General features: G+C 37.7%; 1 protein-coding gene and 1 non-coding gene across 2 annotated transcripts in view; one reads left to right on the forward strand and one right to left on the reverse strand.

Moving 5' to 3' along the window:
• The window catches only part of RPGRIP1L (RPGRIP1 like), a 116,826-nt gene that overhangs the window by 46,114 nt on the left and 53,953 nt on the right, over positions 1-16,759 (reverse strand). Inside the window, 5 exon segments of the mRNA XM_006148378.3 lie at positions 3,446-3,526; positions 4,255-4,445; positions 9,166-9,544; positions 13,068-13,219; positions 14,750-15,202. Of these exon segments, the coding sequence (XP_006148440.1) occupies positions 3,446-3,526; positions 4,255-4,445; positions 9,166-9,544; positions 13,068-13,219; positions 14,750-15,202 (1,256 nt within the window).
• On the forward strand, positions 15,709-15,810 carry LOC114007801 (U6 spliceosomal RNA). Its single transcript, XR_003549390.1, has one exon. It is a non-coding gene; the product is annotated as a U6 spliceosomal RNA (small nuclear RNA).

Raw genomic sequence — 16,759 nt, forward strand, 5'->3', positions numbered from 1 at the left:
AATTTATTAAGCTGTCTGGCTAAGATTTACATCTTCTACTATTTAAGATACATGTCAATTATAAAGGAAACATATTAACAAAGTCTACATGAGAGATCATGATGATTTTAGTGGGAACAATGTAGACGATGCACATAAAGGGTACATTTTGAAAGCAGAGCTGACAGTTTTTGTGGATGAACTGGATACGCAGTGTGAGAAAAAGAAATTAGTCAAAAGGATGCCTCCTGAATTTCATGCCTGAGCAAAAGAGTTGCTGATGATGTCACTTCCTGAGAATGGGAAACACTGAATGAAGCAAATTTTTTGGAAGAGAGTTGTTATAACTAGGAGTTTGGTTTTTGACAGGTTAAGTTTAAGTTCCTATTAAACATCCACTGCATATGAAATAAGCAACAAGAAAAAAATGGAGAGTCCAGCTGTGAGGTTGAGGCTAGAGATTATAACTATGGGAGTGCCAGCATATATATAGGCAGACTTCAAAAATTTGTGGAAAATGTAATTAGATAAAAAGAAAAAAATATAAACTTTATTTCTGAAATATAAGCTCAATCAAGTTTAAGACACTTTTTCACTCAATGATACCAGCTATTTAGTTTACCCTTAAAGAACTAGAGTCCTGGGAATTTGCCCATGTCAATGAAGTCTTTTTTATCTTATTAACTGAAGAAAATTAGGTGCCCTTTAAAGACTTAAGATTGAGTACACGAAAAGAAGTCAGAAGGTGCCAAATCAGGACTGTAAGGTGGATGCCTAATGGTTTCGGACAGAAGTTCTCATAAAATTGCCCTTGTTTGAGGATCAAGGGCAGTTGCTCAGGAGCATCGTCATTGTGCAGAGACTCTGGTGAAGCGTCAGGTAACCTGTTCGAAACACTTTCATAACAGCAGATGTTATTGCTCCTTGGCCCTCCATAAAGTAAACAAGCAAAATGCCTTAAGTATCCTAAAAAACTGTTGCTATGACATTTGGTTTTGACTGGTCAGCTTTTGCTCTGACTGGACTACATCCATCTCTTGGTAGTCATTGCTTTGATTGTGCTCTGTCTTCAGGATCACACTGGTAAAGCCCTGCTGCGGTTCTTCAAAAGAAATGCTTTCAGGATCTTCGTCTCTTTAGTTTTAAATTTCCATTGAAAGCTCTGTTCTTGGGCCAGCTGGTAGTGTGGTAGTTAAGGTGGATGGATCCCACATGGCTGACTTTGTAGTTAGAGTATGGGATCCAGTGACTTGAAGATCATGCTGTGTGGTGTGTGTGTGTGTGTGTGTGTGTGTGTGTGTGCATGTGCGACAGAAATCCAGAGAGGAGAATGGAGAAGTGATTGCGGCATGGCCATCTTCTGTGGGGGGATGATTTCTCACTTTCCCTCTTTTTGTCTGACACTCTCTCTGTTGAGTGCGGGTACCCTGTACAAAAACAAAACCACAAACAAACAAAAAACCAAAAAGGAAGAAAAAAAAAAAAGCTCTGTTCTTGTCTGAAGCTGACTTGAGTACAACAGTTTCGGTATCCACCAAGCAGGAAGCTTGCTCAACTTCCATTTTGTGAGTCAGAATTGTTTAAGTGACCCAGTTGAGATGTCTACAGTGTTAGCTGTTATTTCTGCTGTTAATCCACTTCAGTAAGGGTACAAAGCAAAGCTGATTTTTTTTCTCATAAATTAAAGTGGATTGTCTGCTTCTCTGGGAGTCACCTTCAACATTATCAACTTGTCCTTTCTTTTTAGAAGAAATGATTTATTACATGCAGAAAATTCAGGGCTTTGTAGATTTTCTTTTTCTTTTTTTTTTTTTTTTTAAGAGAGATTTTCGTTATAGGGCACATGTGCTGGCTGGAGAAACAGAGAGACAGAAAGCAAAAAACTGTCCCCGGAGAATGGTCACACCGCAATCCCTTCTCCTCCACTGTCCTCTCAGGATTTTAGTCATGTACGCACATATGCCTGGAGTAAGTTTTAAGCCACTGAGTCAGGGACTTGAACCACAGTCAAGTATATGGGAGCCCAGTGACATTACCATTATGCCATCTCTTTGTCCTCAGATTTTTTTTTAAGTTTGTTTATCTCCTCCATGAGATTGAGAGAGAGATGGGGAGGGTGGAAGGACAGAGAATGACAGGCACTCCCAGCAGAGTCCCCATACCATTATCGACCTTTATCCTCAGCCAGTCTGGGTCATGGGCACATGTGTGCATACCAGGCATGTTAAGGGAAGCCCTGGGATGTAAATACAGGAGTTTTCCATGTGGATCTAGCTGTGCTACCACTGTGCCACTGTCTGGCCTTTATTCGTCTTTATTTAATTATATTTATTCATTCATTTATTTTCATTTGACCAAAGACAGACAGACACACAGAGAGAAGGAAAGTGAGAAAACAAGCTACCAGGTCCAGAACTCGAACCATGTTTGGCCATGTGGGAGTGTCCAGTGCCTTAACCCACCATGCCAACTGCTGGCCCTGGCTTTCGTTCTTAAAATGACTTATTTACTTGTAACCTGCCGATTTCTTTATAGTATTATCCCCATAAACTTTTCATAAAGCATAAATGATTTCAATATTCTACCCAGGCTTCACCATGAATTTGATGTTTGGTCTTGGTTCAATCTTAGCAGAATTCATGTTGATCAGAAAGAAGCCCTTTTCAAACTGATGTCTTGTCCTTAGTGCCTCACGCTAGATCCTGTTCAGATATATTACAACGAGTTTGTGTGAGTTTATTTTGGTGAAAAAAAAAATTCTGAAACTGATGCATAGCTTTTTCATAACATACATTTTCTATAAGCTTTTTGAAAATCCCTCACAGATGCTTAAAGCCATGGGCTTTAAAATTTCTTAACACAGATACAGATTGAGGAAAAAAAAGAGCTCTGAGGGAGGACAGCCTGCTGAGGCACTTTAATAATAAGAGAGAGAGCCAAGAGTGAGATGAGTAACTGGTAATGTTAGAATAAAACAAGGAAGGTATGGTATCCTTGAGGTCAAGAGAAGAAAAGCCAAGTACTGCACTGGGTCAAATGCAACTCAGAGAAAAAAGATGGGAGTGAATATTGACTACTGGATATAGTGAAGAGAAAGTCACCGTGGCCTTAGCAAGAGCAATTCTCTGAGGATAAATCTTCACTGGAATGAGTTTAAGGACAGTGTGAGAAAAAGGAGGCACAATTTAGATACTTTTTTTGAGGACTTTTTTTTGTTTTTTTTTGTAAAAGGGAGCACAGGATTGGAGAAGAAGCTAGAGAGGGACATGTGGTCCACAGGAAGGTTTAGATCAAAGAATATGTTCAGTTAACACTTCCACATGGTGCTAAATTAGAAAGTTTTATCATTTTAAAGGGGAAAAAAAACGTACATTACTCCTCTCCTGTTTCCATTTAAATCAGGAAGGGTATAATATAAAATATTCATTATGAAAAAAAGAAAGTATTCTGCATGTTTACCACTTACAGCCCTCTGATGTTGTGTGATATCTGCAAAAGACACTTTCTTATCCACAGGTATTAAACGTCTTGGTTTAGGTCTTGGTGCCTAAAATAAACCAATATGTCAGACTGAGTATAATGACTCTTACATCTTATTTATGTAATTAATTAATTAACTTATTTATTTTTGCCAGAAGGTACATGAGCTTGCCAGAGAGAGTGGGAGAGGAAAAAGCAACCCCATGGAGAATGATCACACTGCAACCTTTTCTCTTCTACCTTTCCTTTCTGGTATTTTGAGCATGCACACACAGACACACACACACACACACACACACACACACACACACAATACTTGGAGTATTTCTAAAGCTGTTTGGTCTGGGATTTGAACCTGGCGGTCAGTCATGTGGGATCCAACTGCCTTAACTACCATGTCACAAAGACAGCCTGATGACTATTATAAGACTTCAGGGGACCAGCAGTTAGTGTAATGGCTATGTCGCTGGACTCCCACGTAGTCGACCGTGGTTCGTGTCCTGGACCCGGTGGCTTAAACTCATGCTGGGCATGTGTGCGTGCATGCCCAAGATCCCAAGAGGAGAATGGAGGAGAAGGGATTGCGGCGTGGCCATCCCCCCTGGGGGTGACTTCTCGCTTTCTATCACTCTGTCTCTCTCTGTCTGTCTGGCAAGCACACACACCCTATAGCAAAAACCTCTCCAAAAAGTAAAAATAAAAAAAGACTTCAGCTATTTTCTTTTGGTGTTGGAGGTGAGGTGCTATATTTTAAATTTTATATTTGAAAAGAAATTCAAAATCACTTCTACTTACAACAACTAATGTGTCAACAGAGGACGGTGGAGGTAGTCTTTGAACAACTTCTGTTTCTTCCTTGTGTATAAATTTTCCTAAGTCTTCAGTTATTATTGATCCACTTGGTGGAAGGTAAGCAAATTCCCATTTCAATATAACATGGATGGTGCCTGCAGGATGCTTTTGATGATCTGTTAACTCAAATATTCCTGTCAAATTATAAAAATAATTTTAATTAGTGCTAGGGTGATGTTCTAGCATTAAGAGCTGAAAAGGAACAAAGAACTATCCCAAATTTTAAAAATAATGTTGGCTTTTACTCACAATTCAAATGACTAAGAGAATAAGTAAATAAAGTTCCAATAATTAAAGGATTTATATTAGGTTCATCTCTCAAGCAGATTTCTTTCAGAAGTTAAAGTTTCAAAGATCAGACTGATTTGAAGATGAGAAGATTAATTTTAAAAATATTAATTCACTGCAAGTAAATTCAGAAAATGTTAAGAATCCTTAGCCTTCCACTAAAATAGTATCTGGGTTATAGCTCAAGAATCAATCTTCATTTGGACTTGGATGTTCTTGCAATATATTTTTCTTAGAGAAAAACATATTAAAGCCTTAAAAATCCACTATGATTTTAACTATATCTTACTGGGACTACTCCAAATTAACAGCACAGAAAAATTTTTTCCATAAAATAAACAAACAGCAGTAACAAAAAGTACTACCTAGCTAAATCTATAATAATGGAGTCACAGAGTTTATTTAATCACTGCACTAGATCTTTAGGTATGAAATATCACTCACTTAAAAAAAAAAAACCTGTATCTCAAGCATAATTTTTAGGAGTATCTTTTACTGGTCCTCAGATGTTGATTATTCTCTTAATGGCTGGCTGGGAAAAAACAACATCCCCCACCACACACACACTCTCTTTCTCCCAGAAACTTTAGATTTTTGGTAGAACAATGGATATTGGTAGAATATAAGGAATCGATAAACTTCTATTGTAGGGCACAAGTGGAACTTACAGGATCAGTGAAAAGCTCAGGAAATCCTTTCTCCAAAACCAATTATAAAACTGATGACATGGTTAAATGTAACCATTTAAGGGCTCTGGAAATTGATTAAGAATGTCTAAAAAATTGAGAAGTATTTACTCAGGAAAATTTTCTAAACCATAAGAACTGTAGGAGCCTGTGGGATTGCTGTAATCCTCTTTCTTCCTCTAGCTCCATGGTGCAGAAGTTCTAATCCTCTCCTTTCTTCCTCTAGCTCCATGGTGCAGAAGTTCTGTCAGATGGTCAGCCTCTGCCAAAGGAGGCTGACTTTATTTGGAATAGACTGTAAATAATTTCATGCCCAGGAGAACTGTTAAAAAACAATAGTTGGGGAAAACAACAACAAAAAACAACAACAACAAAAAACAATAGTTGGGGCGAGCAGGCTGCATGATGATTCAGGTGCTAAACTCCCACATGGCCCACCATGGCTTGAGTCACAGACCTGGTGGCTTACTTTATCAATTTCTTTTTCTCTCTTTCTCTCTTTCTGGTGAGCACAAGTGCCCTATAGCAAATCGAAGAGCATAATAATAATAATAACAAAATAAAAATATAAACAATAGTAATGCCCCATATAGTGGTGTATGCTGCTAAGATGTCATGCTGTACATACTGAGACCACAAGGAAGGCCTGGGTTTGATTCCTGGTTCAAACTAAAGGTCAGGTGTAGTGCAGTGCACTAGTAATCTCAATGACTTGGGCGGCTGAGGTAGGACAATCATGACAGCATGATTTTAAAAAATCACGTCTTAAACACACACACACACACACACAAAGCAACAGCAATCTATGTGTTAAACAATCAAAGAAGGCCAAGATTGTAGCCAGCCTGAGGTCTTGATACTGGCTGGGTCAAGCAAAAGGCCAGAAGACCAGCTGATAATTAAAGGGAATGAAGGAAAAAGACATTCAACATGGGCCTTGATGAGATTCTATTTATACTTCATGGGATAGAAGGCGGTGGGTGTATGTACAGAAGGATTCATAATGATTTCAGGTATCATTACTTTAGTAAGCTATGTCTCTGGCTGAACGAGAGGCCTAGCAAATGCAGAAAGTGAAAGTCAAGGGAGACTTACAGATTGCGGAACTTTCAATTATTTCCCCAAACCACAGAATGACCCGTATGCAAAGAGTGGAAACCTACTGGTTCAAGGTATTTAAGCGCACCTTTGAAGAATCACTGGCTGACCACTAAGCTATGCAGAGTCATGCTTAAAAGTAAAATGTAAAATAAAACCAAGAAACAAAACTTAGCAGAGACATCAGTGGCTGGACACACTGAGAGAAACAAACTCTACAGAACTAGTCCAGAAAAGTCACCAGACAAACAAACAAAACCAGCAATAATAACTACCTCAGGGAGAGTACTACAATATATTATCTAGTTTGGAACCAAAAAGTCAAGAGATGGTCAGAGAAACAGAAGTGTGATGCATGCACAGGACAAAAGACTATCAACAGACATTCTCTGAGAATGTATAGATGTTAGACTTAGCAGAAACCTCGTATCAGTTATTATCAATGTTCTAAGACCTAAAAGAAACCATGTTTAAAGAATGAAAGGGAATTGGGAACCAGCAGTTAGCGTAATGGCTATGTCGCTGGACTCCCACGTAGTCGACCGTGGTTCGTGTCCCGGATCCGGTGGCTTAAAACTCACGCCGGGCGCGTGTGCGTGCGTGCCCAAGATCCCGAGAGGAGAATGGAGGAGAAGGGATTGCAGCGTGACCATCCCCCCTGGGGGGTGATTTCTTGCTTTCTGTCTCTATGTCTCTCTCTGTCTGTCTGGCGAGTGCACGCGCCCTACAGTGAAAATCTCTCAAAAAAAAAAAAAAAAGAATGAAAGGGAATTATGTTAACAGTGACTTATCAAATAGAAAATATGAAGAGACCGTATTTAAAAAGAATAGAAATTCTGTCGTTGAAAAGTATAATTATTGAAGTGTAAAAATTCAATAGAGGGGCTCAACAAGAGATATAAAGTGGCAGAAGAAAGAATCAATGGACTTGAAGACTGATCAGTAGAGATTTTTCAATTTGACAAATGGGAAGGAAAAAAGGAAGAAAAATGAATAGGCACTCAGAGACTTGTAGAATATCATTAAAAATACCAAGTTATGTGCAAAGAGAGTCTAGGAAGGAGAATAAAATAAGGGCTGAAAAAAATGATTGAACAAATAATGACTGAAAAGCCCTGAAAGTTGGTGCTTAGCATTGTGCTACACATATAAGAAGCTCAACAAATTCTGGGGCCAGCAGGTGACATGGTGGTTAAGGGCGCTGGACTCCCTCATGGTCGACTACAGTTCGAGTCCCAGACCTGGCGGCTTTCTTTCTCACTTTCTCTCTCTCACTTTGTCCCTTTCTGGTCAAATTAAAATAAATAAATAAATAAATAAATAAATAAATGAATAGATAAAGTTAAATAAAATAGTTTTTTAAAAAAGAAACTCAACAAATTCTAAGCAGAGTAAACACAAAGGATTCACATCCAGACATATCAGTTGAACTACTGAAAACCAAAAACAAATATGGGGTTGTCAGAAAATGTATGATGTATTTTTTCTATACAAAACTGTATCATGACTTTTCTGACAACCCAATAGAAAAATTTGAAAACATAATCAAATACAAAGAAGCCCTAATGTGGTCACTAGCTGACTTCTTCTCAGAAACAATGGATTCCAGAAGTCACTGGGTCTGATATACTCAAAATGTTGAAGGGAAAAAAAAAATAAAATATTGCTCAAAATTATTATATACATCAAGATTATTCTTCAAAAAATAAATGCAAAGCTTAAGATGGCTAGATGCTACATGGCAGACTGCACAGTTTGAGTCCCAGATGTGTGGCTTAAGAAACACACTGGGCACTTATGTGTATGTGTACAAAATACTGAGAGGAGAATGGAGGAAAAGGGGGTATAGTGTGGCTATCCTCCCTGGGGAGTGCTTTCTCACTTTCCTTCTCTTTCTCTCTCTCTCTTTTTCTCTGTTGATTACACGCACTTTATATCAAAAGTAAGTGAATAGATAGATAGATAGACAGACAATCCCAGATAACAATGATTTAGAGAATTCATTGCTGGCAGACCTGATTTACAATATATATATCACAGGAAGTTCTTCAGACTGAAAGGAAGAAATATCAGTGGAAACTCAAATCCACACAAAGAAAATAGAGACCAATATAGTTAATTACAATATAAAAGACAGTATAAACACATTTTTTTCTCTTTTCTCCTCTTAACTGATTTAAGAGAAAATTGCAAAAAAAGTCGAACGATTAAATTGTTCAACTTATAACAAATAAAGATAAAATATTCAAGATAATAAGAAAGGATAGGAGGAAATGGAATTTTATTTGTATAAGAAAGGACATCAGACAGTAATTCAAATCCACAAGAAGAAATAAAGAATACCAGAAACAGTAAATACATAGGTGAATATGAAGTTGTCCACATTATATATCTTCTCCCTTCTCTTAACTTCTTTAAGGGAGATAAAATTATATAAAGCAGTAGTTATAATATTGTATTATTGGGCTTATAATATACATAGGTATAGTATATAGATACATAAGAACGATAGCACAAATGAGGGGAGAGGGTATTATATTAGATTTCCAATATTTTAATGGGCTTAGGTTAGTATCAATTTTAAGTAGACTATGACAAATTAAGATATATTATAATTCCTAGATCAACTACTAAGGAAATAAATAAAAACATATAGTATTATAGGCCAAAGTCTAAAGTCTGTTGAGAAAGTTAGGAAGATTAGTGGTAAACAAATCATATTCAAAACACTGAGGTACAATTTAGATTTAACAGCTTCATAGATTCAAAAGCATAGGCTTACCTGAGATACATCTGTCATGTGCCAATGAAATCAGAGGCACATTGACTTTTCCTATGTAAATATTCTCCTGAGTATCACTATCATCAAACACATAAAAACTCAGAGACTCTGATTTAAGGTAGCGATCCAAGTCCGTATTCATTGGCACTGGGAAACACATATGATCATCGAACTGTGGATCATGGCTACTGGGAATGATGGCTGTATCATGGTCTGCAAAATCAAAGAACTTGTACACAACATATGGGTGTGGCTGTACATGGCTTGCTCGGGACTTCAGGTGGCTGCAACATCTTATTGTAATGTGAAGTTCATTTAGGTTCCCATCTGTGGAATCTGTAGAACTGAGCTGAGCAGTTTTGGGTGCTTGTTGACTTAACTGGAAAAATATACATATTTATATTACAGAAATATTACAACGAAAAGATAAATAGCAATGACCAACCCCCAAACACAACAATTCTGTAAGTGGACAAAAACTGTGTATTTTCACTTTGCATTAATTCTCAGTAAAAGAATCTGATTCTCATTTAAAACCAGTGTTTTCTAAAACATGTGTGAACACATGATCCTGTGCTATTTACCAACAAACATGGGAAGCTGGGCAAACAACACGTATGGAGTGGCGCTAAAACCAAGTATAGTCGAGAAAAAAGTCGATCTGATGTTCTTTATTCCATTTAATAACTAAAAAGAGAACAGATGGGTACAAAGATGAATGTTCCCTAGTTGACAGTTTTATCAAGAGCTAATCCAATGAATTTGATGGGGCCTACCCAGAGAGACAGTTTTGTTGTAACTGGGTTGGACCTCATCCTGAACTATGGCAGTTTGAAAAAGCAAGATACATGAAGTCAAGATTAGCCAGTATATCAAAGTTCAAATGCTGTAAGAACAAGAGAACAGAGTCAGAGATAAACTTTGAAGGTGTAAAACAGCTAGGGTGGAGAGAACATTTCAGGAGAGAAATAAGCAAAAGGAGTTATTAGGTAGAGCTGGAAATGATTCTATGGCCTCTTCTGGGATTATTATTAAGGTGGCCACTAGACAAGTATTTTAGAAAACAAATGAACTGACTGTTGAATCTTCCATAGTTGATGTGGCCTGGGACAAAGAAAATGCTTGTGTTTCAATGCCTTGTGTACTTTAGTGTTGGAAATTTCTCTACCACCTACAAAGGAACCATTCTGCAATTCTTAATCTGGATTGAACATCAAGAAACCAAAAGAACTTTATTGAAGAAGGAAAAATAGAGCTATCATCATAATCTCTTTAGCGAAGTCATCTGGTGGTGTGGATAGGGGAAACTTGAGAAGGCGATCACTTTACTGAATTCCGAGGGCTAGTGTGCACATAGCTATAGAAGGCTGGGTGGAATGATTTTAAAAAACAAAAACAAAAACATAAAACCCCACTCCTCTTGTTTTTCCCCCCAAATCTACCAACAAAAGTTAAAATTCTACCAGTAAGTGACTTATTCAAGTCAGAATTTGAGAGTCTAAAAATGTTCAAGCTACAAAACCAAATAATCTTATTTCTAATTCCCATTTCTGTAACAGCATTTCCCAAAGTATATTGTGAAGAGGAGTCAAAAAGATGATCCCTGAGGAAGTAAGTCCTATTTCTTTTCTTTTTTTTGAAGAGGTTTTTGCTATAGGGCGTGTGTGCTCGCCGGACAGACAGAGACAGAAAGCGAGAAATCACCCCCGGGGGGATGGCCATGTCACAATTCCTTCTCCTTCATTCTTCTCTTGGGATCTTGGGCACATACGCACACGCGACCAGGGTGAGTTTTAAGCCACCGGGTCTGGGACACGAACCGCGTGGTTGAATACATGGGAGTCCAGCGACATAGCCATTACGCTAACTGCTGGTCCCCCCATTTCCTTTTTTCCCCCTTTTCTTTAAATTTGCTATTGCACATGTGCAATCACTGGAAAGAAGGGGAAGGAGGCAGAGCATGCTGGGAAAGCAGTCTTTACGCAGAGTTGACTACACTGCAAGCTCTTTCCTTCTATTCTTCTTTTGGGACTTTGCCATGTAAGCAAATACAGTTGGCATGTTTTTCAGTCTGTTGGATTTGGAACTCAACCGGCCGTCCTCCATGAAGGACCCAGCTGCTTTTGCCATGTCACCTGTCTGACCTAATACAATTCTTTTTTATAAGTCTTCCAAGACTTAAAAACTATATTCTTTATAGTTTCTTTTTTTTCCCCAAGAATTATTTAATTTAATTTATTATTATTGCTTTTTAATTTGATCAGAGAAAGAGAGAGATATTGAAAGTGAGAAGCAAGCTGACATGTCTGGGACTTGAACCATAGTCAGCCATGTGGGAGTCCAGTACCTTAACCATCATGCTATCTGCCATCCCCTTGTTATAGTTTCTTAATTGAGAGTTATAGACACTAATTCAATCTAGTAACAACAAAAGGACTTTAATGTCGGGTTACAGGAATATTTCATAGAACTGTATAGTATAATAGAAATGGGTTGGGCCTTAGGAAGCTAAGTGGGACTGTAAAATTGCCAGCATTTATTCTTTGTTTGGTTTCCAATTTTCTCCGTATATTTGCTCTTTATTCTCTCTCTTTAGACCCATTTTCTTTCCTTTCCTGATTAACATGGTAGAAGGTGACTTCCCCACACCCCCCAATTTTACATGCTCCAGGCATGAAGGCGTCTTAATTTCTCTTGCTCTCAGAAGGCAGAATCTGATTAGCCCAACTGAGGTGAGGTGATTTTTTGGGGTCATTACTTATAAATGGCTGAAGAATGGGAGAAAAAGATCACCTAATATTATTCTGGCCACTGAGGCCTGACTATCAATTGGGAGTGAGGACAGTTCCAAGAGTAAAAAAGATAGGATATAGGCCAGCAGGTGGCGTGGTGATTGAAGTGCCACTCACATGGCCACCATATCCCAGAACTGGTGGCTTACTTTCCCATTTTCCCTCTCTCTTTCTTTTTCTTTCTAGTGAGCATACATGCCCTATAGCAAATTAAATAAAATTAAATAATTTTTTAAAAAAAGGTAGGATAATTATGACTTGAGCAGACACCCCCAAAATTTTCTACCATATTTCATCCCTGTTACTCAACCAAAGTACATATTTTGTTTCCTGTTGAGATCAACATTATACACAAAAATTCCTAAAGTCAAGAATCTTATTTAATTTTTCTTAATTCAGTGCTTTTTGCATTTGATGGATCAAGGAATTCATCTGGAAATATGGCCATTAAAACTCAAAGCACAGCTGGGAAATACTGCTCTGAGAAATTACATTTAAACTCCCAGTCCTCAACAAGAGAACATTTATTTTATATTCTACTTTGTATTTCAGAAACCTAACAAGAGAAAACAGTTTGAAAGACGGGCAATAACTGACAGTTCAATACTACCTGTTTACCTCCTTAACACTAGAAATCGTTAATAAAAGTCTCTTGGTGTGTGATAGCAGTATTGCAATTATATTTTTCCGAAGTGGTTTGGGCAGTACATGGAAGAGCTCAACTGGGTTGATGGAACAGTTCAGCTTCTTGATTGTGGTGGTTATATAAATCTATATGTGTGATAAAACTGCATAGAATGATTACACACACATGAGTGCACCTAAAAGCTGATGAAATCTGAATTGAACAAGGTATGTAGTGCAGTTAACAATATCCTATCAATTTCCTGATTTTGACCTCGTACTAGAGTTATGTGAGCTGTTAACTGGAAGGCACTGGATGAAGGGTATACAGGACCTCTACGTATTATTTTTTAACTTTCCTGTGAGTCTGATTACTTCAAAGTACAAAGTTTCTAAAAAGTTGCTTGATGGTTCTGAAAGAAAACTACTTCTGTTCAAAACATGACATGTGAAGAAATAAAGTATCTTAAAGTCAAACAAGCTTACTGATTGCATTTGCTGTGGCCCCTTAAAATTTGATGTTATATATCCCAAGGCTTTTGCCCGTTCTCGATAAAGTCGAATTGCTTGATCCATGGGCACTCGTAATCGGAACCAGTATTCCACTGTGCCAAAATCTGGGATGTCTCCTTTAGTTCCTACAAATCAACACGTAACACACTGCTAAAGTAGTCCCATAAATTTAAAATATATACCAGTAAAAGAATACACCAATGATACTATACATTAAAACTATACATTTTTTTTTTGAGAGGTTTTTGCTATAGGGCGCGTGCACTCACCAGACAGAGAGAGAGAGAGAGAAATCATCCCCCAGGGGGATGGCCATGCCGCAATCCCTTCTCCTCCATTCTCCTCTCGGCATCTTGGGTACGCATGCATACATGCCTGGTGTAAGTTTAAGCCACCAGGTCCGAGACTTGAACCGCAGTCAACTACATGGGAGTCCAGCGACATAGCCATTATGCCAACTGCTGGTCCCAAAACTATAAATTTTATACTGAGTGAACACAGCACAAATAATGTATGATTGGCAAATAACAAAGACAGGAAAAATAGTTACTTATGAAATATGAGTTTTGTGGTATGTTAACTATTATTAAAAAACTATGACAAACTTTGTTTGAGATAGTCCAATTTATGCTATTTCAATCCTGAAATTTAAAGAAAAATAGAAATACAGAATAAAATACTCCAAGGGTTCTTTATGATGCTACAGTATTTTTTTTTAAAAACAAGTTGTATTGAATATCTGAAATCCACAATGTGAAACTTCAAACTGATAAACATGACATTACATATTCTAATATTCATCCTTCAAGAAATCTTTGGTACCTTCCCATTTCTCTCTTCTACCAGTAAAGGAACAATCATCATAACTATGACAAATACATATTATAGTGTTTGTAAGTCTATTTATCTTCCAAACTGTAAAGGTTCTTGAGCACAAGGGTTGTAGTTTCATTAATATAATCCTAGCAGAGGGACTACATATTGAGTGCTCGATATTTGTCAAATGGAGAATAATTTACACATCAACTTTCCCAAACATTCCATTATCATTCAAAGTATTACTCCTACCTTCTACTTCATCAATTTCTTTCTTGCTAATAGATCACTGTCATCAGCAAACATGACTTAATATCTGCCATCATTTTTTTAAGCCCCCCAAAAAGAGTATTAAGTACATACAAATTTGCTTGTATATGCATATAATATCTGTGGGAAAATTTGTAGCCTTTGGTGAAGGGACCTGGGGTGGCTAGGGACAAAGGAAGGAGGTAGACATTTATGACTTTTTTTTACTTTGGATCATGTGACTATATAACCTATACAAGTAACATTCAATTAATAAAATAAAACAGTTATCTTAGCTATTCACTCAGAGGCCTTTTTTTCTTTTTCGTTTTCCCTGGCTTCCCACATAGTTGCTGGACTTCCACATAGTTCCAGACCCAGCAGCTTAAAACTCACACAGAACACATGCGCCTACATGCCCAAGATCCCAAGAGAATGGAGGAGGGACTGCGGTGTGGCCATACCACCTGGGGAGTGATTTCTTGCTTTCTCTCTATCTCTCCAGCAAGTGCACATACCCTAGAGCAGAAATCTCTTTAAAAAAAAAAAAGTATGTAATTCAAACATCCAAACTTATAAACCATACTTACCAACCAAACTTGCTGTGCAAAATATTCGACCACTTTTTTCTAGAATTTCATGGAATCTCAATTGACAGGCTGCGATTGTTTCGTAATCTGTGCTATAAGCTTGGTGGACTTCAAGAGTAATCGTATTCTTCTGAATATATTGCAAAAATAAATCATTAACATGAACAAGATACTGAGAAGTGAAGTTATATTCTGGGTGAAGGCCTCGCACTATGGGAGTTGTCTGTAGTTCAAAATCATAGAAAGCATAGGTACAGAAAGTGACAGGCTCTTTATCTCCGGATGCCTGTAAAACTTCAGAAGAAAAGGTTACTTTGTTGATATGGATTTCAAATAGATTTTCGCCTCGTTCTAAGTGGATGGTTTCATCAAATTCATCAACAGAGTCATCTGGTGTGATTTCTGGTTTAAATTTGTACTGCTTGGTGCCGTAGGCAATATCCTTTAATTGGGCTGCAAAGAGAAGACACACAGTTTAAAGATTTTTCAAGTACTGACATATGAAGATGCAAAGTGGCTTTTGAAGTAGTAGGAAGTCTGAGTGCTTTTGGTGAATAATTTCAATCTTAAACTCTATGACTACCCTATTTTTCTGTAAAGGATACTTTATTATACAGAAATTCATCATTTGTTTTAACATGAATTATTAAACAACAAAATTATAACTTCATGGGGCAGCCAGTGGTATGGTGGTTGGGGTGGCTGGATTCCACTGTGTGGTTCGAGTCCCAAACCCGGAGGTTTGAAAAACAAACTGGGCATGTGTGTGTGCACCCAAAAAGAGAAATGGAGGAGAAAGGACGGTGGCATGACTATTCCCCATGGGGGGATGCTTTCTCGCTCTCTTCTAACCTTGTCTCTCTTGGGTGCTTTCTCGCTCTCTTCTAACCTTGTCTCTCTTGGGTGAGTGTGCATGCACTACTGGCAAATTTAAAAAAAAGAAAAAAAAATCACAACTTGTGCTTTGGCAGCACATATACTAAAATTGGAATGATACAGAGAAGATTAGCATGGCCTCACACAAGGATGACTTGCAAATTTGTGAAGCATTCCATATTTTTAAGTTATGTTCATGCCCTGATTTTATATACTTGCATCTATTAATAAACATTGTGATACTTGAAAAAAAATTTGCAACTTCAGTTGCAATAAAGCCTAAGCCAGGGAAAATGAAAAAGAAAAAAAGGCCCCTGGATGAATAGCTGAGATAACTATTTGAGTTCCACCTGCACCCCTGCTTCTGCTATATCCACTATGTTCTCTCTTGTAGAGTCAGCTTCTCTTTCTACTGGCTCCTTCCCTTTAGCTTATTCAGATATATAGTATTGGAGGTGGTGGATCTATTTATTATTTTAATTATGGTGATGGTCAAAGATCACTAAACTGGAGACTTTAAATATCTGCAGTTTACAGTGTGTGTGTGTGTGTGTGTGTGTGTGTGTGTATACATATATATGTTAAACATGTATAAACCTGTTTTTAAAAATATTTATCTTGGGACCAGCAGATGGCATAATGGTTATGTTGCTAAACTCTCACATATTCGACCACAGTTTGAGTCCCGAACCTGGTGTCTTAAAACTCATGCTGGGTGTGCATGCCAAAATCCTGAGAGGAGAATGGAAGAGAAGGGATTGTGGCATGGCCATTCCCCCCAGGGGGTGATCTCTGGCTTTCTGGCTTTCTTTCTCTGTCCTGCCACTAAGCGCATGTGCCCTATAGCAAAAATCTCTCTCTCTCTCAAAAAAATATATCTATATATATCTTTCTAGATATCTTTCTAGGTATATATTCTCCCCCTAACGTTACAACCAAATTTCTAAAAAGAATACCGTCTACATGTATCTCCAACTACTCATTTAATAGATAGTTCTGCAAATAGCATCTGGTTTTCTTCTCCATAAGATTGCTCAAGAGAAGGCCACCAATGACCAGTTAATTGCTGGACTCAATGGATGTTCGTCTTTGCATGACTTGATTTCTTTGCTCCATTAAACGCTGATGACCACC

The sequence above is a fragment of the Tupaia chinensis genome, unplaced genomic scaffold (genome assembly GCF_000334495.1).
Source record: "Tupaia chinensis unplaced genomic scaffold, TupChi_1.0 Scaffold000235_1, whole genome shotgun sequence".
NCBI classification, from domain to species: domain Eukaryota; kingdom Metazoa; phylum Chordata; class Mammalia; order Scandentia; family Tupaiidae; genus Tupaia; species Tupaia belangeri.